Here is a 26,072-nt window from a genome sequence, read left to right as displayed (position 1 = left end):
AAGAGAAGGCTCCAAGGAGCCCTAATTGTGGCATTCCAGTATCTTAAGGGGGCCTGCAAGAAAGCTGGGGAGAAACATTTTAGGGTGTCAGGTAACGCTAGAACTAGGGGGCATGGAACAAAAATAGAAATGTGTAGATTCAGATTGGACGTTAGGAAGAAGTTCTTCACCATGTTCACTGGAACAGGTTGCCCAGGGAGCTAATGGAAGCCTCATCACTGGAGGTTTTTAAGGCCAGGCTGGCTGTGGTTCTGAGCAACCTGATCTAGTGTGAGCTGTCCCTGCCCATAGCAGGGGGGTTGGAACTCCATGATCCTTGAGGTCCCTTCCAACCCTAACAATTCTATGATTTCCTCTGCTCTAATAAAAGCGGCACAGGGAAAGGGACACGGCTACAACGGCTACCGCCCGAAATGAGGTCAGTTTTGCCGTCGACGCGGCCTGCCCATAGCCGGAATGCCGCCAAGGCTCAGCTCACCCGCACCCCTCTACATAGCTTCCGCTCTACCTCCGCCCGTGCAAGGGGGTGGGACGTGGACCCGAGGGGGCGGGACTCAGGTGACGGAGCTTCTGCCGGCTCGGGGAAGAGGAGGTCTTGCGCTGCCGGCGTGCGGGGATGACGGAGGCGGAAGTGGGGTGAGGGAAAGGTAGCGGGGTTAACAGGTTCTGCGGTGCCGCACTCTCCCCGCCCCTGCAGTCTGCAGGCCCCAACATGGAGGTAACGGGAAGGCGACAGCGTGGCTAGGGAAGAGGGGGTGTGGAGCCGCTGGGGAGCGTTGGGGGAGGGGATCCTTTGCCGAGGGCGGTGGGCGCGTGACCTTGGTCTGGAGCACGCGGGAGGGGGCGAGGCAGGGGGAGGTCTCCGACAGCCCCCTGTGCTCCGCCGCGGGTCGCCCGCAGTACTCTCCGCGCGTCGCGTGTGGTTTTCGGCGGGTGTTGGCAATGCCTGGGCGCTGGCGGCTACGGGTTGCGCCGCTCGCCTCGGGGCCCGTCGCCGGCTTCTGCCTGGGACGAGCGCGGCGAGCAGGGTAGCCCGCGGGCCGCTGCGCTCCCCTTGTTTTTCTCCGTACCCGCCGCCGTGGAATGGTGCAGCCCTACTAGGCGGCTGCTGTCAGGGGGAGTGCTGTGCGGCCCACCGCGCTCCTGCCTAGGCGGGGAGTGGGTGCTCAACTTCTGTCCTGCGCAGTGTGCGCGTCGCTGAGGGTATGAGGGGTTGCATAGTGCCTGCTGCTTGAAAGTGAAGATGTCATCCTGTCTGCGTGGGCTGGGGGACATCAGCCGGTGCTGACTCAAGGGAAGTAACACACAGATGACAAACAGCGAATGTCTTGTTACTCTTCAAAAGTACCCACGAGTGAACAGGCATTCCTGTTCTGCTGAAATGGCCAACGCAAGTAAATAAAATCACTGATGGATGTATATTCAGGGGAGCTTTCCTAACTACCAAGGCAAATCTAAAGGCAATGTTAAAGACTTTAAAATGCGTACATGAAATGAACCCTCCTGGTAATTTCTGAGCTGAGCACCAAGTATGTTTTGGAGCAGCTTGGTATGATTTGGGTTAGTGATGCCTGAAAGTTAAACACTGCTCAGATCGTAATGGTCTGCCACAGTTCATGTCAAAGTTTAATGTATTGCACTTACATATTGGTTAGGCTTTCTCAGAGCGTGTTTAGCAATTGCAAAAGTAAAGCATATATAGCAATTAAAATACACAGAACATGCCAAATTGTGGCTTGCAAACACCTTTGTGTAGATAAAGTAGGCTTTAAATAAATAAAATATCCCAAACTATTTATATCTCAGTAAAGCATGGAAATATACTCTGCTTTCAGAAGTGTGTAATAAAAGCTTGAAAACTCTTGCAAGATTCAGTGTTGTACTTAGTGTGCTTCCTGGCTTACAGCTCAGATGCACCTAATCAATGAAAAGCTTAGGGTTTATTAGTAATTCATCTTCCTCATTGTTCTTCTAATTCAAATGGATGAAGCTCTCTACCCAAACTGCTTCTGGTTTCTGTTTCCAGAACAGCAGAACTGGATGTGTTGTACTGCATGGTATGTGGTTCTGCCTCTCAGTATTAGCTCAAAGGAGAGTAAAACTAATGTATAGGTTCATCTGACCTTAACTGTAGTATGGAGAGACATGTGCTATCATCTTAAAAACTGTACATGCAATTTATTTAGTACTTAATTGTACTGTATAAATATACATGCTGCTTGTAGTGACAGTGGTTTTATAATTGCAGTGCTGAGATATTAAGAATGTAAATGTTAACAAAGTTTTGCATGCCAAAAAAATCTGAAACTTACACTTCATAGTTTAAAAACCAGCAAAGCAATATTTCTGTTTAATGGGCACATTGTCTTCTAATGTTTGCTTTGGTAATGTCATAAAAACACTAGCCCAAGTGAAACAGAGTGAGATAACTAACTGCCTTTGTCCTTGGTCTGTACTTGAACTCATGTTTCTAATTGTGGTTTTCTTATTATCTGTATCAGTTGTTCTGTCTAAATTGTTAGTGATTCTCCATTCTAAATAGTATTTAGATTCAGTTTGATTTTTTTTCCTGAGTGTGTTACAAGGATGGGTTTTTTTTTGTCAGAATAAAGAGAATGCCAAAGAAGCTAAAACATATTAATAATATGGAGGAAAAAGCACAGTAAAGATCAAAGCTTGGAAATGCTACCCTTGATATATTGGAAGTGTCTGTTCCATTTTTCCTTTGTCCTACCTTAGTAATGTATGTTTCTTCATGTTCTCAAGTATAGCTAAGCATATGTCATATAAACCACGGTATGGTAACATGGAGTCTCCCTTATTAGATCTGTGGAAGTTTACGGGTGAAGGCTTTATGCATGTATGTTAGAAATAGGGAGAATGCTGAAGTATGTTGTGTCAGGCCAGCACTTCTAGTACTAAGCAGTGTGTTTAAAAATAAAAAAAAAAAAAAAAAATAAGTGGGGGTGTGGTGGAGCAGGGAGAGAGGGTTATATTTTGTTCAAGAGTCTTACTTTTGCTGTCTTCTTGAATTTATTTATTGAGCCAATAATTTCAGCAATACCCATTACATTTAAGAAAGAAAAAGTTGGGAGGTATATGTGGCTCAAAAGTTCCCAAAGTCTGGTTTAACTGCTACTCCTCTACATTTTTTTTCATTCATGTTTTTTAAAGTGAGCCTTTTAAGAACAAAATACTGAGTCAAGCCTTTGTAACTCTTGTAAATACAATAATTTCTCAGAAGTGTATCAGCTCTAGTAATGGAATTATAAGATCATACTGGTTTGGAAATCAGTAATTCTCTGTTCTGCTGTTGTGTTATACTAATAACGATAGAGTATCAAATTTCTTTCCTTATTCTTCAGACTAATCCTACAAATACTTCTTTTGAGCTGTCATTGTATTTGGTTATTCTCAGTGTTTGCAGATTTGCAGCCAGTTCCACTGGCAGTCTTACATTTAAAAGTTCAGTTACCATGGATTGTGCTTTATTTTGTTGCAGGTTCAAGATCCTGGGCAAGAAATGGTGGCATCTTCTGGCACACCAGGATCAGGCAAATCAAAGGTTAGTTAGTCCTCACAAATCTAACTAACAGTTGTGGAAAGGGTTATAACTTATTATGTAAGCTCTAGTAGAAGACATAAGGGTATTTTTTAACAACTTCCTGTCTTCTACACTTCTTGAAAATTTGGTTTATAAACACTAGGCTATGGTGTTTTGGAAATCTGGGAGAAAAAGTTCTTAACTGATATGTTAATTTCCTGTTACAATATCTTATCAAATACTAGTAGCATCCAGTTTTGGCAGTGGCATGCTTCCTAACATACACAGACTTATTTGTTGGAAGTAAATTTAAGCAATGTCAACATTAGATCAGCATGCTATTTTCAAAACATTGTTCAAATTATAGTGGTGAATTGTAACCCTTCCCAACAGCGTTCTCCTGTTTTAACTGATACTGCTCAGCTGTGTGGTCTAGAATGATATTGGAAAAGCACAGAATTAAACATAGGTTCTGTTATTGCACTTGAAATACCAGATTTGGATAACAGAAGAGCAGTAACTTGGACTGCTAGTGTTCTTGCAAATGTGTGGTAAGACACTTTCATGTCCAAAAGTTTAACTTGTTGAAAATCAGATGCTAAAGTACCCTGTTTTCTGTTTACCTTTGTGTTAGAGGAAACTAGTTTCTCTAACCTGTGTTTTTCTACAGCTTGACACATTGCCTAAAGAAGATCTCATCAAGTTTGCAAAAAAGCAGGTGATGCTGATACAGAAAGTGAAGTCAAGATGTACAGGTACCTTACTGGAAAGAAAAAATTTTCTGCCTTAATGCTTGGTGCTATCTGACCTTTCCTAATTAACACTGCATGTTTTTGCTAGGTAGATTTAAATTCTAGGCAAATATCCTATATTACTTTTTTTCTTGCAATTTCACTATTTATTTTTTTTGTGGAAGGATAAAGATTGAAGGCCTTAGAGCAAGGAAGGGAAGGGAAAGAACCATTTCTTTTCTCAGGTATTAAATTAATTTTGATCTGGCAGTATTGGCATGATGGAACAATGCAGCTTGTGCAGTTCTTGAAGTGGGACTTGTTGGCTGTTTCCCTTAGCAGTTATGAGGATACCTGTTGCTTTTCAGGAAGCAGTTAGGAAGGGGAATGTCTCTGATAGATTTTTGCATAAAATAATAGTACTGCTGTAGAGTACAGTGGATATTTTTTTAAATGGTTAGCTACTTTGTATTTGGTTATTTGCTGCTTTAACAAGAAGTTATGAAATATACCAAACAAAATTGTGTTGATCACCTAAAAGTAACCTGGGTAAATCTGTGTTCTCATGCTGTCCCTCTACTGTCTGCTGTTCCTTCCCCTTCAGTGGCCCATGAATTGGACTGGTGTCACTGCCCTGTGTTTGCAGTCATCTTCTTACGCTGACTGCTGGTAGCTGCCCAGAAAAACAATAAGTAAAGGGATGGGCTTGCTAGGCTTTTCCTCAATGGGGCTATTCATAAGATGTTGTTCTTCTACTTGCTGCTTGTTTTTAGAGAACCAGTAGGAACTGAGTATCTTTTCTCTCATTTATATTGACCATCACATAGAAGGTAAGACTATAATTAAAAGACAATTATTAAAAGAATTTCTATCTGCTGTCCTTCTACCCTAACAAGGAAACTTTGCTTCCCCAGGAAACCATGCTAAATGTCAGGACTGGACAAACAATCCTGGAAGTTTGTTCTTTTTCCATTAGCCCTTTCTAGCACTTAGTAACAACCAAAAATGAAGTAAAAGACATCTCTGATGTGAACAGGAGTGGTGTTAGGCACTAGATTTACAAGTAATTTGCAACTGTGATGGACCATCAATGCATACTTTGAAATTTCTGTACTTTTTTAAGAACTAGAGAAAGAAATTGAAGAACTCAGATCCAAAGTAGCTACTGGAGGAGCTGATGATATTATTCAGGTAGGAATATGTAATGGAGTTCTAATGTATTACATAATGTTGACTGAAATACGTGTACAGAAATTACTTGGAAATAAGCTTAAAAACTCTTACTCAAGTCAAAGTTGAGAAATATTCAGGAATTCAAGATATTTTCTAAAGCTTCTTCTCCCCCAACTTACTCCTCAGAAAACACTATTCAGTTCTGTGAGGTGTACAGCATGGTGCAGTTTCTTCAGCAAGGTTTTTCGTGGTGTTGCTGCTTAGACAGGCTTTTGTTTCTTTTATAATGACCACTGCAGGAGGACATCAGCCATTTAGAAAATTTATGAAGCAGTCATTTGAAGAGCTCAGAAACATATAATTACAGTTGTGTGTCACAAGAAACAGTTTTTGGATAGTAACTGGATTTTTATTTTTAAATGTCAGGGATGTCTGTCTTATTCAAAGTAAGAGTGTTAGCATATGAACATGAAGATTGATAGCTCAGAGGAAACTTATCAACAGAAAAATTGGTTTTAATAATTTGGATGGAGATTTCTCTTCTACAGAAGTAGACCTTTCCCTTCCTGCACCTGGTAATAAATAACTAGCTCAACAGAAATTTAATTTGGAACAGGACCTTTTTTTAAACTTTGGAATAGGACTCCACTTCGTTGTTTTAGTCTACATATTTTGTATCTGTCATATTTGGGCTGACAGTAACTTCTAAAATCAGATTGATCTGTTTAATTAACAACAGAATGTAATGACCTCAATATTTGAGTTCTTATGGTTTGCAAAAATCATTCAGACTTTCATTGTTAAGAAACTACTCTTTCAGTAATATTTCCCCCTTAAAATTAGGCTCTCACAGAAAGGCTGGATGTTGTACTTCTGGAAAAAGCTGAAAGTCAGCAGCAGTGCATGGCTCTGAAAAAGGAAAATATCCAAAGAAGGCAAGAAGCAGAGGTACTGAAACAAGCAATAGATGATTACTAAAATACTTGCAAATTACGTTTATTTTCTACTTTTGCTTGTTGTTTATTTCATTTTAATCTTTTTCTTCAGTTACCTGTTACCTTCAGTTACCTGTTACCTCTCTGAAGGCTTCATATCTTGAAACATTTTCTCTGTACCTCCTATTTTATGTTTCTTGTAGGACTGACAATAAACTTAACATTAAATGCACTGGCTGATCAAAAAAGAGCTCAGTCTCTGTGTTAGTAGCCTACATATGTGATGGATTCAATCAGTCAGCTTTGTGTTTCTATTGCAAATAAGAAGTTTGCATTTAAATACTCATAGGAAATAGCCTCTCAGCCAAGGCACCTGTATTATGTCAGTAATACCAATTAATAATAAAGTGAAGGGTGAACTGCTTGCAATGGACGATCATTGTTATATTCCAGATACTAGAATTTGATGCACTAAAAGTAATTTTGTCTTAAATACTTTATCAGAATAGTTGGTAAAGCTGAAGTCTGTCATGAGGATTTTGTGAAACGATGCTGGCAAACAGGATTTCAGAACTAATTTTCCTTTCTCGTTCTGAAAATGTTTTTTGCAATTTCTGCAGTGTCTTCTGAATTGAGTCATCCTAATATAGTTTAAAATTGCCATAGGTTTAGTATATCTAAAACTAAGGACTGTTAAGTCTTCTAGTTCATTATTGTAAACAGTTTATTTGGAAACTGCTATATTACCAATATTAAATAATTTTCATGTTTGTTTAGGCTGCAGTGGCTAAGACAGAAGAACTGCAGAAGCAACTGGAGCAATCAAGTATTGACTCTTTGAAAGAAATAAAAGCTCTGAAGAGTGACTTAGCAAATGCACAATACAAACACAATGAGGAATTAACAAGGCTGAAAATTGAACTAGAGGAACAAATGAAGAAACAGGTGGTGCTGGTAGAACAGATTGAACGTCATAGTGATAGCCAGAAAGAAGTTGAACGATTACAAGATGATGTCCGAAGAATTAAATCTACTTATGAAGAGCAAATTTTGTGTCTGAGCAAGCAGTTGGAAACTGTGAATGAAGACAAAACCAAAGAAGTGACAAATCTGCAGGAAACTATTAAAAGCAACTCACAGGGTTACCATAATGAAATGAAAAGTCTGAATGAAGAGCTTAAAAATTTAAACATTGCTCATCAGCAAGAGGTGTCAGAATTGATGCACCAGCTTGAAATATCATCTAAAGAAAGTGAAGAAAAGCAAAATCAGATTAACCAGTTACAGCACAGTTTGGCAAAGGAGAGCTTAATAAAAGAGAACAATGTGAAGGATAAAATGTGTGCTCGTACTAACCAGCATGAATATGACTTGGAACAGCTAAGAGAAGCCTTACATAAAAATGTAGAAAACAAGATGGATGTTGTATATGCACAAGAAGAATGTGCTATAGAAGTGAAAATGGAAGAAAAGGTTAGGCACCTGGAATATAGGTTAGAGGAGCTCCAGTCCCAACATAGTATATTAAAAGATGAGTTAACTTACATGAGCAATGTTAAAGTAAAACTGGAAGAGGAAATCCATCGCATAAAGGATGAGTACTTTCATGAGCGGGAAGACTTGGACTTTAAGATAAATGAACTTCAGCTTACTAAAGAAGATTATTGTTGTGTAATTGAAAAACTAAAATTGGAGCTTCAAGCAGTGAGAGAGCATTGTGAAAACATTGTGAAAGAGCACAAGTTAGAGATTCAGACTCTCAAAGAGCAACATAAGAGAGAAATTTCTGAACTAAATGAAACTTTATTGTCTGGTTCTGAAAAAGACAAGATGGCATTAGTATTTGAAATGCAGGAACTTAGAGAACAACTTGAAAAGCTAACTCAGGATAAAGAAGAAGCAGTGTCCAATTACAATAGCCTGAGAGAAACAATGGAAACTCTACAGACTGAGCTAGGGGAATCTGCTGGAAAGATCAGCCAGGAGTTTGAATCAATGAAACAGCAGCAAGCTTCTGATGTTAATGAGCTGCAACAGAAACTCCGAGCTGCTTTCAACGAAAAAGATGCTCTTCTTGAAACTGTGAATCACCTCCAGGAAGAAAGAGAAAAATTGTTGTCTAAACAGCTAGAGACAGAAGAACTTAAATGTAAAGTTGTTACTCTTCAGGAGGAGAATAACACAATAACAAGCTCCATCAACCAAAAAGAGACTGCTATGAAAGATCTGGAAGAGAAAATAATTGTTCTAATTGATCAAAATAAGAATGTTTTAAATGAAGTCAAATGCTTGGGTGAGGAGAGAGAAACTCTTCAGGAGAGGTGCAGGCAAGAACAAGGAAAAGTTCGGGAACTTCAGGAAGAAGTAGATATTGCTAACCAATACAATAGTAACCTGAAAAAAAAGGTAGAGGAATTAACAGAGAGGCTGAATGAAGCTCTAACGAGGAAGACTGAAAATACTCATATGCTAGAGCAACTGGAAAGCCAGATCGAATCTCTGGCACATGAAAGAGAGAAGCTTTCATTTGAAACATGTCATCTTCATGAGGAAAACAAGAAAATCATTCAGGAAAAAGACGAATTAAGTGAAAAGCTGGAAAAGATTATGTCTGAAAAAGATAGTTGGTTAGCACTGAAAGAGCACTCTGAAAGTTTAGAAAAGAAACTACAAATGATGACTGCAGAAAAAGACCATATATCAACATTACTTGAAAGTGAACAAATGCACAGGTCACTCGTAAAAACTCAGCTGTACCACTTACTTGAGCAAGTGGAGTGCAGCATTTCAGATTCTGATGAGTGTGATTCCCTTAACTTGTTACAAATTGCAAATGAATCCTTGGCAAAAATGAAAGAAGAACGCTGTCTTGCTCTACAGAATGAGGAGAAAGTTCTTCATTTGCAATGGGAAGTTGAGAGACTAGAGGAAGAAAATGCAGCTCAATATAGAGATCACAGGTCACTCATTCAGGATTTTGAAAAAGAAAAGATTCACTTGAGAGAAGAGTTGAAAGGAGCATGGTCTGAAAAAGAAGCACTTCAATGTGATATCCAGGAGCTCACAAGTGCTAATGAAAAAACAAGGATTGAAAATCAAGATCTTAGAGCTAATATTGAAGAGATTACTCAAAAACTTGCTTTTTATGAAACTCAAATACAAGAACAGCAAAAAGGATCAGAAAAACAAGACGACTTAAATTTCATTCTGGAACAAAAGGAAACTGAACTTAGAAATGTGAAAGACGAACTGAGTTCTCTAAAGGTTATATTTTGTTATTGAAGTATACAGACTAAACCTCTAAAGTCTTCAGAATTAAGGTTCAAAAAATACTTTCAATTATCTCTCTTTTTTTTTTTTTTTCTTTCCCTTTTCCCTTGGCCTGAAAGTGAGTTCCCTTCTAAAAAGCCAGTTTCTGAGTTTCCTAGTACCTCAGAATCTCCTCCCTCCCCCCAGGAAAACAAACAGACAAACAAAAGACCCCAAACCCACCAACAACTGAACCAGACAAAAGTTGTTTGCACTTGAACCTCTCTTCCTATCACTACCCCTCAAAGTCATAATTTAACTAGATAGACTAACTGACCTCATAATCTTTCACCTCTAATTTTCTATGATCTCCATCTCAGACAACTAGTGCATGCTCGGCCTTAGCTGCTGCTAACTTCAGGTCCTGGGAACTGATAAACCCAGCAGGTGCAGAATTAATGATCTCACGTTTTTTGTTCCAGGATGGAAAGCAGCTGTTAAAAGGTTGGAATGTTTTGCTTTCAACATAAGTATGTTTTTCAGTTAGCAAGTTGATATCAAATTGCTCATAAAGACTTTCATGGTAGTAAGACTATAGACATGAGTCCAGCTGTAGCTGAAACTTATGGTGGCTTGTTAGGGGAAAGCCAGTGATCACAAATAAATGTTTGTAATACAAGTATCTTTCTTTGTTATACAGAATTTAATGGAGACACTGACTGAGAAAACTGATCAACAGTCTTCAGTAGCAGAGCTTCAAGAAAAAATTGGTATCTTTCTCACTATTTTATTTAAAGTTTGGGGGTTTTGAAGGGATAGTTTTTCCTTCTCTGCAAAATTGTCCCCTATTTCCTACAAGCCAAGGAATTGGGGAAGTAGATATCAGTGCAGCTTCCTGTAATATTCCTTCCATTTGGGATTTGAAATACTGTTAGCAATCTTAAGTCAGTTATAATTTGGTAATTCCTAAGTTTTGGGGGTTTTATTTCTTGTGTACATTTGGCTATAAACAGTATAGTGTATTTCATCTTTATTTTTTAAAATTTGGGAAATAATTGTGCCAATAATACTCCATAATGCTGCCAAGGTGACATAAAATAACTCTTTCCTAACACTACTGTTGCCTCATTACAGTTATCCCAACACATTAGAAAGAAAATGTTTTGGAGTTGTTAGAATTGTATGTGGAGGTAGACAGGAGTAGGGCTTTTAACTTTAACTATGATGGAAGCCTCTGAAAGGTGGAAAGATTGTCACTAAGCTATCTGTGAGCCTGGATGTTCTAGCTTAAAATGAAATTGAAATTCTTAACTGAAGGAAATATTGGAACTTCTCCCCTGGCTTTATATCTTGTTTTGTTTCAAAGTTGAGTTGTGTTCTAGCTGAATTTAAATTTTTTGGGGGGGGAAGAGGGGAGGCATATTTTTACACTTTTTATTTATGTATTTTAGGAAGGCTGGAAAAAGAATCTGCAGAAAAAGGAGAGAAACTAAATAAATTCAAGGTTGTTGCTGTGAAAGCAAAGAAAGAGTTAGATGCCAGCCGAAAAGAGGTACCCTGACTGCTGGTTAATCTGAAGAACATTCTGTGTATGAGGTTCTGTTTTAATGATGCATATTTTTTTATATTAAGACACAGGCTCTAAGGGAGGAATTGGATTTGGTTCGATCAGAGAAAGATCAGTTGTCGGCTTCAATGAAAGATGTCATTCAAGGAGCTGAAAGCTATAAGGTAAGAATAGTATTATTATTACAGCAGACAGTTAACTGTCAAGAAATACTTTGCTTTTGAAGCCTGGTCTGGATATGTATTGCTCTTTAGCTGCAGAGGTATGATTGGCAAAAGAAATTATGTCAGTGCAGTTGAGCATCCAGGTAAAGAAATGTAAGGTTCTGGTAACAGAACTGTGTGGCTGCTGTCGGAAGCAAATAAGGTTTTTTTGCTTTCTACTGAATGGTCGTGTTAAACCTTTCAAATCTAGTATTATACATATCGATGTCTTGCTGAGGCAAAACGTAAATCCCTATGGATTCTTCAAAGTATGTTTAACTGGGGATCAGTTAGAAAGTCCTTCCATTATGAAAACAACAATTCCGTGGGAGCGAGTCCTCTTGAAACACATCTCTGGACACATGAAGCAAAAGCAGGTGAGTTGGGACAGTCAGCATTGATTGACCAAGAGTAAATTGGTCTGACTGATTACCTTCCATGATAAAACAGTTGAATGAGAGAACAGTGGTTGTCATTTGTCTTGATTTTAGGAAGGTTTTGGTGCTCTTCTGTGATACTTTCATATTCATGATAGGACAAGACAATCTGACTAGGTAAACAACTGAATGAGTGCTTGGAAAACAAAACAAAAAATGTAGTTTTATGTTTGGTTCAGAGAGTGTCAAATAATGGCCAATAACAAATAGGGTACCAAACGGGTCTATGCTGAGATCTGTCCTGCTTAACAGTGACCTGGAGAAGGTGATGATGTACTTACAGGACGGCCAAGGGGTCAGGCCCAGCCAGCATGGATTTAGGAAAGGCAGGTCCTGCCTGACCAACCTGATCTCCTTCTATGATCAGGTGACCCGCCTGGTGGATGTGGGGCAGGCTGTGGATGTAATCTACCTGGACTTCAGCAAGGCCTTTGACACTGTCCCCCACAGCAAACTCCTGACCAAGCTGTCAGCCCGTGGCCTGGACAGCAGCACTCTGTGCTGGGTCAGGAACTGCCTGGAAGACCAAGCCCAGAGAGTGGTGGTGAATGATGCCACATCCAGCTGGCAGCCAGTCACTAGTGGTGTGCCCCAAGGATCAGTGCTGGGCCCCATGCTCTTCAATATCTTTACTGATGATCTGGATGAGGGTATTGAGTCCATCATCAGTAAATTTGCAGACAACACCAAGCTGGGGGAGATGTTGATCTGTTAGAGGGTAGAAGGGCTCTGCAGAGGGACCTTGACAGGCTGGGCAGATGGACAGAGTCCAACATGATGGCATTCAACAAGTCCAAGTGATGGGTTATACACATTGGCCACAACAACCCCATGCAGCACTACAGGCTGGGGTCAGAGTGGCTGGAGAGCAGCCAGGCAGAGAGGGACCTGGGGTTACTTGTTGACAGTAGGCTGAACATGAGCTTGCAGTGTGCCCAGGTGGCCAAGCAAGCCAATGGCATCCTGGCCTGTATCATGAACAGTGTGGCCAGCAGGAACAGGGAAGTCATTCTGCCCCTGTACTCAGCACTGGTTAGGCCACACCTTGAGTCCTGTGTCCAGTTCTGGGCCCTTCAGTTTAGGAAAGATGTTGAGTTGCTGGAACGTGTCCAGAGAAGGGCAGCAAAGCTGGTGAGGGGTTTGGAGCACAAGCCCTATGAGGAAAGGCTGAGGGAGCTGGGATTGCTTAGCCTGGAGAAGAGGCGGCTCAGGGGTGACCTCATTGCTCTCTATAACTACCTCAAAGGTAGTTGTAGCCAGGAAGCAGTTGGTCTCTTCTATCTAGCAACCAGCACCAGAACAAGAGGACGCAGTCTCAAGCTGTGCCAGGGGAGGTTTAGACTGGATGTTAGGAAGAAATTCTTCATAGAGAGAGTGATTGCCCATTGGAATGGGCTGCCCAGGGAGGTGGTGGAGTCACCATCACTGGAAGTGTTTAAGAAGAGACTGGATGAGGCACTTGGTGCCATGGTTTAATGGATTAGATGGTGTTGGATGATGGGTTGGACATCGTGATCTTGAAGGTCTCTTCCAACCTGGTTTATTCTGTTCTATTTATCGCATACTCAGATTATTCCTAATTGAGAACAGACAATTAGGAGGGCAGGGCTTCCGTTATGAGAGACATAGACAAGCTTGAAGAATGGAACAGAAATCTTTTGAATCTCACCAAAGACAGATGCAGAGCTCATGTGGGAGAGAGGATCTCCTTGATACAGACTAGGAACTGTGTGGCTTCCAAAAAGAATGTGAAGGTTTGGTAGGCATCAAGAAGGAGAAAATTGTGGTCTGGTATGAAAGGTAGCAGGAGGATCCTAGCCTGTAAGAACAGGAGTATGGCTAGTAGGTAGGTCAAGGGAAGTTATTATATCTCTTTGGTCAGCACTCCCATGAAGGTGAAAGTCTTATGAGGAGCAGATAAGGGAACTGTGGTTGTTTAGCCTGGAGAAATGGAGGCTGATGGGACACCTTATTGCTTTCTGCAAGTGCCTGAAAATAGGCTGCGGTAAGGGTGGATTTGGCTCCCTTCTCCCAGATGATAGGAGATAAGAGGAAATAGCCTCAAACTGTGCTATGGGAGGTTTAGATTGAACATTAGGAAAAATTTCTTCACAAAAAGGGTTGTCGGACGTTGGAACAGGCTTTGTGAGGAAGTGTTTAAGTCACCATCCCTGGGAGCATTTGAAAGAGATGTAGCCATGGCACACAAGGACATGGTTTAGTACTGGACTTGGCAGTATTAGGTTTATAGCTGGACTCACTGGACTTTTGCAACCTAAATGATTCTATGACATGACATGAGAGTATTGCAACAGTCAAGAGACTGGAATAAGTGATGTGCAAGGATGAGAAATTTCTCAACCCGGAGAAAGCTTCAAGTTGAGTTAATAGCAGCCTTCCAGTACTTGCAGAGATGCTATTAAGGAAACAGAGCCAGGTTATTAATGGAAATGGAAGATGAGAGACACTAGTCCTAAACTGAAATGAGAGATGCCAAGCAAGTACATAGATAAACATTTTTGCCTTATTGAGGATGGTTGGACTTCAGAATGGGTTGCCCAGAGGTGTAATGCCATCTCTGTCCTTGGAGGCATGTCCTTGAAAAGACCTGACTGGACAAATCTCTGAGTGAACAAATCTCTGAGTGAACTGGTCTGATCTCACTGCTGACCTGCTGTAAGCAGGAGGTTGCATATAGACCACCTGAGGTATCTTCCAACCTGAATTGCTCTACAATTTCATGAACTGGAAAGGATTTCTCCCAGAGCTTGTAATAGAACAATGATTTAATTCTGATGTTTCTCATGTTGCCATAAGAGAACTCATAGGATGAAATTTTGTTCATACGATGAAAAGTTGTTTAGGTAGGTTGGATTGGTTGATGGGTTGGACATGATGATCTTGAAGGTCTCTTCCAACCTGGTTGATGATGATGATGATGATTAAATACTAGTAAGCTAAGTGTTAGAGGTATAGAATGTACTTATGTAATCTATATGTTAAAGTAATACAGTTTTATATTTGTATGTATTAAGAATCTTTTGATAGAATATGATAAGCAAGGAGAACAACTGGATTCTGAGAAGGGAAGAGCAAATAATCTTGAACGTCAGATAGATGACCTCACAAGACAGCTCCAGATGTCATCCCAACAGGTCAGTTCTGTATATGTCTGATCTAATGATAATTACAGCAAATTATTTTACTTACTGAGTGTAAGTTTCAGTCTTGTTCTTGTTACTGAATATAGTTTCATAACTTAAGTGCATTTTGGATAGTGACTTGGAATTCGGGGTGGGGGGTTGTCTTTTATCTGGACCGTGATGGGTAAATATATCTAGAACATCTGGCATTTCCAATAGAAGGGGCTTAATTTACCCCAGATCAACTCAGAGTAAAGATCAGGTGATCACCTGTGGCAATTGCTGGGTTTTTTCCTTATTTTATCAATGTTTAAACATACCAAATTAACGGCAGGTTTTTGCATCTTTCACAAGGATGCGACTGCATTGTAGAGTACTGTAGTGCTATTTGGAAGAGTCTGAGATGGTAGTTAAGAAGCTGTGATATGACATTTTTTGCAAAGCTAGTTGCAGTTCTTTTGGGATTTAGGAATTAAACACCCAGGCCCAATTCATAATTACAGTGAAGATCCACCTAGGCCACCGTTTCCTTGCAGCAGCAGCATATATTCTTCTGATTATGCAGGTGTTGATTGTTTTATTTTTTTTTTCAAGTTTATTATGAAGCATTTTGTAGATAAAAACAGTCTGGGTAGTTGTTGACATTTTTCACGTTATTCTTAACCAGCATAATGACAACCAAGATAGAACACCGAAGATGTCAAAATCAAATCTCTTAAAATCATTGCAAAAATAGCCCAGATATAGGAGTTCTTAGTATGTACCAATACAATCTCATTGAAGACTTAGTGGTGCTGCAGTTAAATCTTTAGGAATTAATAGTATGAATATTTATTTATAAATACAGCAGCTGTAAGTTGAAGTGGTAGTGCATTTGCAGATGACACCAAGTTGGGAGCAGATGTTGATCTGTTAGAGGGCAGAAGGTGCTGGTGAGAGGCCTTGAGCACAAGCCCTACGAAGAGAGGCTAAGAGAGCTGGGATTGTTTAGCCTGGAGAAGAGGAGGCTCAGGGGAGACCTCATTGCTTTCTACAACTACCTGAAGGGTGGTTGTAGCCAGGCGGGAGTTGGTCTCTCCTCTCAAGCAACCAGCACCATAACAAGAGGACACAGTCTCAGGCTGCGCCAGGGGAAGTTTAGGCTTGAGGTGAGGAGAAAGTTCTTCACTGAGAGAGTTGTTTGCCATTGCAATGTGCTGCCTGGGGAGGTGGTGGAGTTACCGTCCCTGGAGGTGTTCAAGAGGAGATTGGACGTGGCACTGGGTGCCATGGTCTAGTCATGAGGTCTGTGGTGACAGGTTGGACTCGATGATCCTCAAGGTCTCTTCCAACCTTGGTGATACTGTGATGCTGTGATTTTGTTGTGGGAGGAAGGTGATTCTTGCAGAAAGCATAAAGGTTAGGAATTTTTTTTTTATATTTCTTATAACTCTAGCCATCTTACAAGAGAGCTGGGCAAATGAACTCTGAACTAAATAATCAAATTGTACTAGTGATTTTAATTTAGCCTATTTCTTATTGTGGTTTAAAACATGGACCAGACTCATCTGTAGGAATGCTGTTTGTAAGGTGGTTCGTTGGAAATCAGTGTTTGTTTTTTAAACTTAGACAACATCTTCTCTCATACAAATTTAGCTTACATTTTTATCATTCCACTGTGATGATTTCAGCATGATCAGTTACACTCTGCTAATGAAGACCTCCTGGCTCGTGTTGAAACACTGCAATGTAATGCTAAGCTGCTGGAAACTCAGCTACTGGAGATACAAAGAGCAAAGGCAAAGGCTGACAAAGAACTAGAAGCTGAAAGGCTTCTGAAAGAGCAGAAAACAAAGGTAATGATCTGTATAGATGGTGAATGGGCTGAAACATTAGTTCCACTGGATGTGATTTCTGGTAGATCTTTGTAAACTATGTTTTTATAGAACAAAGTCCCTACTTTTCTTGTTACTTGATTCAGTCTTTTTTAAAAGGCTTCATCTCTTCATGGAAAGAATTTTGCAGGGCTGTCACTTAGAATAGATTGAGGATTGTTATAGAATGGGAAAGCGCTTAAAATTGTTTTTTAGTTTATTTATTTCACCTTTTTTATTTTCAAAAAGAGAAATCAGTAGTCTTTGTTCTACCTAAGTGTTTGTGTAAGTGTAAATAAATGCTGACTTGTGTTTTGAAAGTGCACTGCATAACTGAGAAGTGTTTCAATTTCAGGAACACAGTGGTGCTGTCCGAGAAATAGAGGAACTTCAGGTGCAACTTCAGAAAGAAAAGAAACATCTGCAGAAAACTATGCAAGAACTAGATCTGGCAAGAAAGGTATGGTTCATGTTGGTGCTACAGGCTGGGGTCGGAGTGGCTGGAGAGCTGCCAAACAGAAAGGGACCTGGGGGTGCTGATTGACAGTCACCTGACCATGAGCCAGCAGTGTGGCCAAGAAGGCCAATGGCATCCTGGCCTGCATCAAGAATAGTGTGGCCAGCAGGATCAGGGAAGGCATTGTGCCCCTGTACTCTGCACTGGTTAGGCCACACCTTGAGTCCTGTGTTCAGTTCTGGGCACCTCAGTTTAAGAAGGATATTGAGACTCTTGAAGGCGTCCAGAGAAGGGCAGTGAGTCTGGAGCACAAGCCCTGTAAGGAGAGGATGAGGGAGCTAAGGTTGTTTAGCCTGGAGGAGAGGAGGCTCAGGGGTGACCTGATTGCTCTGTACAACTACCTGAAGGGTGGTTGTAGCCAGGATGGGGTTGGCCTCTTCTCCCAGGCAACCAGCACCAGAACAAGAGGACACAGTCTCAAGCTGTGCCTGGGCAGGTTTAGGCTGGAGGTGAGGAGAAAGTTCTTCACAGAGAAAGTTGTTAGTCATTGGAATGGGTTGCCCAGGGAGGTGGTGGAGTCACCATCCCTGGAGGTGTTCAAGAGGGTATTGGACGTGGCACTTGGTGCCATGGTTTAGTCTTGAGGTCTGTGGTGACAGGTTGGACTTGATGTCATCTTTGAGGTCTCTTCCAACCTTAGTGATTCTGTGATTAATGGGCCACCAAAGATTAGGGCCCATCTTGCTGTGTTGAATCCCTTTCTTTCTAGTCTGAGGATTTTAAAGCCCAGGGCTTGCAAGTAGGAAAACTTAAGGGCTTTTACCCCTGTTTTTGTGTTTGGAGAGTTTAAGGTCTGGTGGTTTGTTGCCTTTTTTTTTTTTTTTTTTTCTTTTCTTTTTTTAAGTTTTTATTTGGTTTAGCTTGGGTTATGTGGCCTGTCCTGAGTAGAAACAGTAATAGAATTCAGATGTCTGGAGTACTAGTACAGTGCACTATTCAGAAGCTGCCCTTGTAAGGACATGGAGATGGCAGAAACTAATTGTCCGCAAATACCCACTGGTAAAACTTTGAAAGTAGCAAGAGTTTTTCCAAAGCCTCTGGTTCTTGTTTGAAAACAGATTATTTACTGAGGATATGGAAACCTGGTAGATGGATGTGGCTTGTGGGTATGAATAGTTCTGAAGTGTTTGTTAGATGGGTAGTAAAGTTTTTTAATGTAATTTTTGAAAAACACTAATTCCTTAGTAGTCAAGGCAGATTGTAAGTTGTGATTTCATTATGTGTCACTTACAGGATGCTCAGAAGAGTACACTTATGGATATGGAAATAGCTGATTATGAGAGGCTAGTGAAAGAACTTAATCAGAAGATTATTGATAAAGACAGCAGAATAGAAGATCTTGAGCAAGAGACAGGAATTCAGAAACAAAAGCAAGACACTCTACAGGAAGAAATAAGTAAGTAAACTATAAACAGGGAGAGTCACTACAGCATAGTTAGTAATGGTAAAAAACACAATTCAGAAACAACCTCGTGAGTTGTTCAGTGAGAATAAGCTTTGCAGGGAATACTAAACAGCTACATAATGAAAATTACTTTGCCATAAAGGAAACTTTACTAGGCTATCAGTCATTTGATCTAGTATTGACCAAATTAAAGCCAGATTGCCTGCCTGATAAACTGTGGCTCCTACCTGGTTAAGTTAATCATAAGTTCTGAAGGTCAGTGACTGACAGGAATTGTCATTCTGACATACTATACTCATAAAACTTCACAAATTGGCATGTGGTTTAAAATCCTTAAGTGCAAGTCTTAAAACAATTTCATTTATTTGAAGATCTTTGTGATACCTGGAAATATAATGCCAAACTTATCATAAGCTACTTGTTTGCAGTGCTTAAGAAATCTGTCAGAATTTGCTTAAATAATTTCCAGTGTTTTTAAGGAAATATAGGAGGGGAAGTTTCCTTTGCATGTAATTGCTGTTTTCTGCATTAGAGTCACTTCAGACAACTATGCAACAGGATGAGGAAAGAAATGCCAAGATCAAACAACTTCTGGTGAAGACCAAAAAAGAACTGGCTGATTCAAAACAAGCTGTAAGTCCAGATGTTAATGACTGTGTATTCCATTTTTAAACTAACCTTTTAAAAATGAGCTAGTAGCTCGAAAGTTGCTGAGGTTTGGCTTATTTTAATAACCAGATAACTTTACCATGCAGGAAAATGACCATCTAATGTTGCAGGCATCATTAAAAGGGGAACTGGAAGCCAGTCAACAGCAAGTGGAAGCCTATAAGGCAAGAAACTTCCCTTATTTCTTAGTATAAGGTTTATTATTTAAGTAGTAAGTGTGTGATTTGTAGTAGGCAGAAGAATGAAGAAAAGATGTAATTTTAATACTGTGTTACTGGTTTGTTTCTCTAAATGAGTTTTGTCTGTTTGCTGCTTTCCCCAAATACTTGTTTCCCATATGATATTCTTTAAACAAGTTTAACCTTTCTAGTTCCTCTTTCCTTTCTACCAAAAGAGAGGACTGTGTTGTTTGAAGCTTGTAATTAGGATAATGTTTTAAAACAGTTTCTTTAAAAATTGAAGTTGTTTCAATTTAGAAACAAAGGACTGTAATATTGTCAGCAAAAATCTTAAGTGTTGTCCATCTGTATAAATTTGATTGGTTGGGCAGAATAGGAGTTGAATGTAATGAAAGGTAACAGGGAAGGGAAGGGAGAGAAATTGGCTTTATAAATGCTGCCATGCTACTATTATATTTTTATCTTCAATTCTGTCTTCAAAGAACATCTCTTTTTCTTAATTGGGTGCATGCAAACCCCTGCCTCTTTTTTCATCGCTGTTCTTTTCTTATATTGGATTTTAATTTTATATTCACTAGGTCTGTACAGGAATTAGTGTAGTAGAATGCTATGTTCTTTATTGCACATTCCTTTGGTGGGGGAAGAAAAAACTTTGTCATAGTGAAGTTTTCTACTGACTTTTTCAGATACAAGTGTCTGTACTAACATCAGAGAAGCATAAACTTCAGGAACACCTGCGAACTTCTTCAGAGCAACACCAGCGTACGTTGAGTGCTCACCAGCAAAAAATTGCAACCTTGCAAGAAGAGTGCAGAGCAGCCCAGGTACTCTAGTGGAAGACCTAATCTTAGAGACTTTAGGGATTTACTACACTCTTTTGTCTGCTTCTGTAGAAATATTTTGCAGATCTTTCATTCTTCTCTTTTTGTCTGTCAAGAATTGGAAATTAGCTCAATGCTTAATGTATCTGAGTAGTGGTATAGGGGACAAGCCAGACTCTGTCCTGTGTATCATGTATCACTTGTGCTGGAACATCTAGACTGCTCTCTTATATTTCCGGTAGGGAAAACCTTGTGAGGGTATTGGGCAGTCAAGAGTTTATTTTAAATGACAGGCAAGTATACACTGCAACGAGAAGTTTTTAAAGAAAAGAGATGAAAAACCAAGAAAGGACTATTTATTATAGAATATTATATTATAGAATAAATCAGGTTGGAAGAGACCTTCAAGATCATCGCGTCCAACCCTTCAACCAATCCAACCAATATTTATTTGTTCTATGTAAAACCAGTTAGCAGAGATACACTGTTAAAAAAATTCTTGTGAAAGAATGTTTTGAAGCACCTTTTGATATGCTGCTGTATGAGCAGCATCTTAATTGGTAGCTGATCTAGATGTGAAACTGACTCTATTGCTGAAGCTTTTATTATTTCTGTGGATTTTGTCCACAGGTGTTTTGTCCAGGTGTTCCTGGAATCTAGTGTTCACATTGGAGATAGTCAGGTTCAGGATATAGTAGGACTGCTATGTTCAAACTGTCTTTACAGAGATTACTGCACCACACTGGCCCCTTTTGTGTGATAGGTGTGCAGCCTGCAGCCTCTCAAACTTCTGCATTTTAAAAAAAGATGATTTGAAATGCACAAATGGTTGCTGCTGCAGGAGACTTGCTTGAGTTGTACTGGTTGATAACAGTTTTACAAATCTTTTCTTCCTAACTGGTACCTTTCCACATGTTGTGAAACCGTGAAGGATTGTAGATTTTCCCTGCTGGTGTGTGAAGCTGTTGGAAGATTAGCCTTTAGGTGGTTAACATCTAGAAAATAGATGTTGTTGCAGTGTTATTAACTAAAGAATTTTGTGGAAGCAAACATAAAGATGGACACCAACACAGCTAGTAGAGGCTAGTAGAAGGCAAAAGTCATGCTGATGTTTAAGGCTGTGTATCTGAGAACCTTGGAATATTCTATTTCACATAGCCTTACAGCAGGAAAAGAAAAGGATTAGTTTGAAGAAAATGTTCACAACTCTTAGGGACTCTGGAAAAGGTGGAGCAGTGGCTAATCAGGGTTAGCACTGTGGAATTTCACTTGCCAGCTCAGCTGAAGAGAAACTTTCCAAAATTCTCTTGGAAATGAGAGCCTTTTCATCATCACAAGGCTGACTAATGAATCCATGAGGTTTTCCTAAGATCCAAGAATGAAAGCATGCTTCTGTGTTTACTTAAAGGAATATTCCAACATAAGTATTAGAAGGGTGGGGATAATTCTTGCTATGTAGTGCTACTGTGTTGTGAGGTAATTTACTGTATGTCCACATAAACTTGTCTGTCAACTGAAATTAGAAGATAAAACAGAAGAAACTGCCCTTACAATCACCTTGAACATTGTATCTTGTACTGTGTACTATTACAAGCCAGGCTTAACTCCTCAGAATTGTGCATGATGTTAAGGCACATTAGATTTTTCTCACATGGGTAGAATAGAGAGGAAAACAGAATTACCCCTTTATTTTCATTTACCTTCATTTAAAGAATAGAAACCCTTGCTTGTGAATCACTGTTGAATGTATTTTCTTTTTTTTAATACTGGTATGTTGAAAATCTGTCTCTGTGTTAAGTTTCACATTCTATGATACTTCAGATCTAAAGAAACCTGGTTTGTTACAGTAGTCATTGTTATCCATTTAAAAGAAGAAAAATCATTGAATCATAGAATCAATGAGGTTGGAAAAGACCTCAGAGGTCATTAAGTCCAACCTGTCACCCAACACCTCATGACTGACTAAACCATGGCTTCAAGTGCCACCTCCAATACTTTTTTGAACACCTTCAGGGACGGTGACTCCACCACCTCCTTGGGCAGCACATTCCAATGGCAAATAACTCTTTCTGTGAAGAACTTTCTCCTCACCTCAAGCCTAAACTTCCCCGGCACAGCCTGAGACTATGTCCTCTTGTTCTGGTGCTGGTTGCCTGGGAGAAGAAACCAACCCCCACCTGACTACAACCTCCTTTCAGGTAGTTGTAGAGAGCAATAAGGTCTTCTCTGAACCTCCTCTCCTCCAGGCTAAACAAACTTAGCTCCCTCAGCCTCTCCTTACAGGGCTTGTGCTCCAGACCTCTCATCAGCCTCATTGCCCTTCTCTGGACAAGTTCCAGCAACTCAACATCTTTCCTAAACTGAGGGGCCCAGAACTGGACACAGGACTCAAGGTGTAGCCTAACCAGTGCTGAGTACAGGGGCACAATGACTTCCCTGCTCCTGCTGGGCACACTGTTCCTGATTCAGGCCAGGATGCTATTGGCCTTCTTGGCCACCTGGGCACACTGCTGGCTCGTGTTCAGCCTACTGTCAACCAGTACCCCCAGGTCCCTCTCTGCCTGGCTGCTCTCCAGCCACGCCGACCCCAGCCTGTAGCACTGCATGGGGTTGTTGTGACCAAAGTGCAGCACCCGGCACTTGGACTTGTTAAATGCCATCCTGTTGGACTCTGCCCATCTGTCCAGCCTGTTAAGGTCCCTCGGGAGATCCTCTCTACCCTCTAACAGATCAACACCCTCTCCCAACTTGGTGTCATCTACAAACTTACTGATGGTGTCCTCAATCCCCTTGTCCAGATCATCAGTAAAGGTATTGAATAGGATTGGGCCCAGCTCTGATCCCTGGGGCACACCTCTAGTGACTGGCCTCCAGCTGGATGTGGCACCATCTCTAGTGACTGGCCTCCAGCTGGATGTGGCACCATTCACCACTACTCTCTGGGCTCAGCCCTCCAGCCAGTTCCTAACCCAGCACAAAGTGCTGCTGTCCAAGCCACAATGCAATAATTCTTCCCAAATGCAATAGTTCTTTGTTTGTTTTCAGTGCATGATGCATTTAATTTTAGAGAAATAAGGAAGAAGTAATTAATAGTATAACTTATTAAGGGTTTGTTTTCTCTGTAATAGGCTGAACAAGCATCTGTTACATCTGAATTTGAGAGCTACAAGGTCCGTGTTCATAATGTTCTAAAACAGCAAAAGAATAAATCTGCTTCTCAGACACAATCTGAGGGAGCCAAACAAGAAAGGTAAACCTGAAATTTTTATAAGCATACAGAAAAATACAGGTATTCAAGTTATAAGCTTGCCTTTGCTAACTGCTGACCAGCAAGGGAGTTCCACTATTTAACTCTTTGCTTCAATAAGGAAAATATCAGAAGGGAGATTATTTGCCTTTCTAGTTACTTGGTTGTTGTTTTTTTTAACAAACAAACACAGAGCTCTTTATTTATATAAACTTTATCTCATCTGTTACCTAACTGTGACTGCTGGTCAGAACAGAAGAAAGTTCAATGATTTGTACTGTGCTGGTGCCATGTTAGTTTCTAATTCCTTGAGTTCTCTATTTTAACATTTGTTTTTGTGTAGAGTGCCCATTGTACAGTCAGAGGGTGCAGTAAGATTTTAGGAAGATTTGTGTGATTCTTAGGAGATTAGATTGTTACGAAATTAGCAGGCGTTACTCTGTGTGGACTTGATGCATTGCGGTCTCTTGACTTGAAGTATTTAGCAAAGTGCCATTTCCAGCTCAGTCTGGCTGAGCTCACTTCAGACCTTTTCAGGAGGGAATGGCTTAGTGTAAGTAAAGCTCTGGTTGTCAGTTCCAGCAGATTTATGAAATGCTGTTGTCTGCCCAGCTGTTAAATAGATTTGGAAAAAGACCGAACACTGCCAGAAGTTCCCTGAAAGTCATTTAAGTATAGTTACGTGCCAGGTAAATTCATTGTCACTTCAGAAAATGTCTGAACACACTGCAGAAGTAGATCAGTTTCTGTTATTTATTTTTGTATGTTACTGATAGCTGTCCTTAGTGTTTATCAGTATGATGTCCAAATTAACGTCTGAAGCAGGTCTTAAAACAGTGCGTGCAATTGCTGCTAAAAATCCACCAGAGGGAGACTTGTGCGTTGTTAGAGGACCAGATCTGCGGTTGGGTTTGTTTTTTTTTAAGTACATCTGCCTCATCTTTTCCGAGGAAACGCAACATTTGCATTTCTATGTCTCTCCTTTTTGCAGAATCTTAACAAGTTCTGGCATTAGGTGTTTGTGAAAGAGGGTTACCTGGGAAGCCAAGTGAACAAGTGATCAAGAAATAGAGATGAGAAATAGGTTTCAAATAAATGGTTTAAAAGTATTAACTTCAAGGATTAATGAGATACATGATTCATGATATAATGAAGATGTCTACAATACAGAAAGCATAAAACAAGAATGTGTGTGACTTATTTTTTCCTTCTACTGTATCTGATTTTGATTTATTTCTGACCAACAGAGTTTGTGTTTTTATGGACTGATATTGCTTTCTAGTCCAATGCTTAAAATAGTCTCTCTAGATTCAGTCTCACTGAACTGATGTGTATTTACTAAATAAACAAAAAACTCTGCACCACTCTGAAGAAGAAATTTTCTCCCATCTGCATCCCGTATAATATCTCCTTCTGTTTCTTCCTCCAAATCAGCTTGAAGTAGAAAATTATATCAGTCACACTTTTTATCACAATAGTTCCATTCCCAGCAGTTCATATGGGATTGAATAAACCTGTTTGTAGCTATACTGCAACAGGATCAGAACTTCTCTAGTTGTTTCTTCTGCAGCCACATTCTAGGATTATTTTGGTCATGGTGCTGTATTGGATCAGCTGTCCATATGTTGTGGATATCACATAGGTTTTGAAATAATGATTGTTGTATGTTGTTTGTTTCATTTCTTCCCTCTCGTAGAGAACAGTTGGAAACGATGATAGATCAGCTTAAAGTTAAGCTGCAAGATGCTCAGCATAATTCACAGATGAATGCCTCTGAGCTCCAAGCATTGCAGTCTGAACATGACACCCTGCTGGAAAGACACAATAAGATGCTGCAAGAGACTGTTGCAAAAGAGGCTGAACTCCGTGAAAAGTATGGTCTGACAATGAAAAAATGTTAGATATTTTATTTTGTGTGAACTTCAGGGACTGGGTGTATAATAGCCTATAACTTTACTCCCCAAAGAAAGGGCATTATTGTTGAGAAACTTAGAGGAATTTGCAAAAGGAGTGTTTTGCTGTTTTTTTGTAAGCCTTCACAAGTTTCAGCAATGAAAATGTAGCTGATAGGGAATGTGAAATTTCTGCAAGCTCTCTACCTCTTATCTGTCAGATTCTGAAATTAGCCCTTTGACTATTTTTGCATCCAGTGCTCAATGCCATGTAAGTGTTTAACTGCTTGACTAAATTTTATGGATGTTTTCTATTAGAAAAATTAGGTAGTTAAGTCCTGTGCAAGTGATTTCACTGACAATATCCACCAAGGGCCCTCCTTACAGAAAGTACTGGGGTTTAAGTCTGTGCTTGACACAATCTTAATTTGCCATTTCTTTCAGAATTAAAGGATCCGTTTAATGTGTGTCACTTCTTGAAAAATCACAAGTACATAATACTTGAGC

General features: G+C 40.0%; 1 protein-coding gene across 2 annotated transcripts in view; it reads left to right on the top strand.

Moving 5' to 3' along the window:
* Positions 1 to 599: 599 nt before the first annotated feature.
* The window catches only part of GCC2 (GRIP and coiled-coil domain containing 2), a 36,181-nt gene continuing 10,708 nt past the window's right edge, over positions 600 to 26,072 (top strand). For both annotated transcript variants that reach the window (XM_068137487.1, XM_068137496.1), the window contains exons 1-18: positions 600 to 718; positions 3,503 to 3,565; positions 4,215 to 4,299; positions 5,399 to 5,466; positions 6,292 to 6,396; positions 7,161 to 9,647; positions 10,333 to 10,402; positions 11,084 to 11,184; positions 11,265 to 11,363; positions 14,875 to 14,994; positions 16,653 to 16,817; positions 17,191 to 17,295; positions 18,586 to 18,748; positions 19,290 to 19,390; positions 19,513 to 19,590; positions 20,292 to 20,429; positions 23,555 to 23,676; positions 25,370 to 25,546. In XM_068137487.1, coding sequence (XP_067993588.1) covers positions 713 to 718; positions 3,503 to 3,565; positions 4,215 to 4,299; positions 5,399 to 5,466; positions 6,292 to 6,396; positions 7,161 to 9,647; positions 10,333 to 10,402; positions 11,084 to 11,184; positions 11,265 to 11,363; positions 14,875 to 14,994; positions 16,653 to 16,817; positions 17,191 to 17,295; positions 18,586 to 18,748; positions 19,290 to 19,390; positions 19,513 to 19,590; positions 20,292 to 20,429; positions 23,555 to 23,676; positions 25,370 to 25,546 — 4,253 coding nt within the window. In that variant the 5' untranslated portion in view covers positions 600 to 712. The remainder of the gene's footprint in view (positions 719 to 3,502; positions 3,566 to 4,214; positions 4,300 to 5,398; positions 5,467 to 6,291; positions 6,397 to 7,160; positions 9,648 to 10,332; positions 10,403 to 11,083; positions 11,185 to 11,264; positions 11,364 to 14,874; positions 14,995 to 16,652; positions 16,818 to 17,190; positions 17,296 to 18,585; positions 18,749 to 19,289; positions 19,391 to 19,512; positions 19,591 to 20,291; positions 20,430 to 23,554; positions 23,677 to 25,369; positions 25,547 to 26,072) is intronic.

This window comes from Melanerpes formicivorus, unplaced genomic scaffold, assembly GCF_026170545.1.
Source record: "Melanerpes formicivorus ecotype bairdi unplaced genomic scaffold, bMelFor1.0.p_v2 SCAF_1, whole genome shotgun sequence".
Taxonomy (NCBI): Eukaryota; Metazoa; Chordata; class Aves; order Piciformes; family Picidae; genus Melanerpes; species Melanerpes formicivorus.
This window is presented reverse-complemented; position numbering and strand designations above follow the sequence as displayed.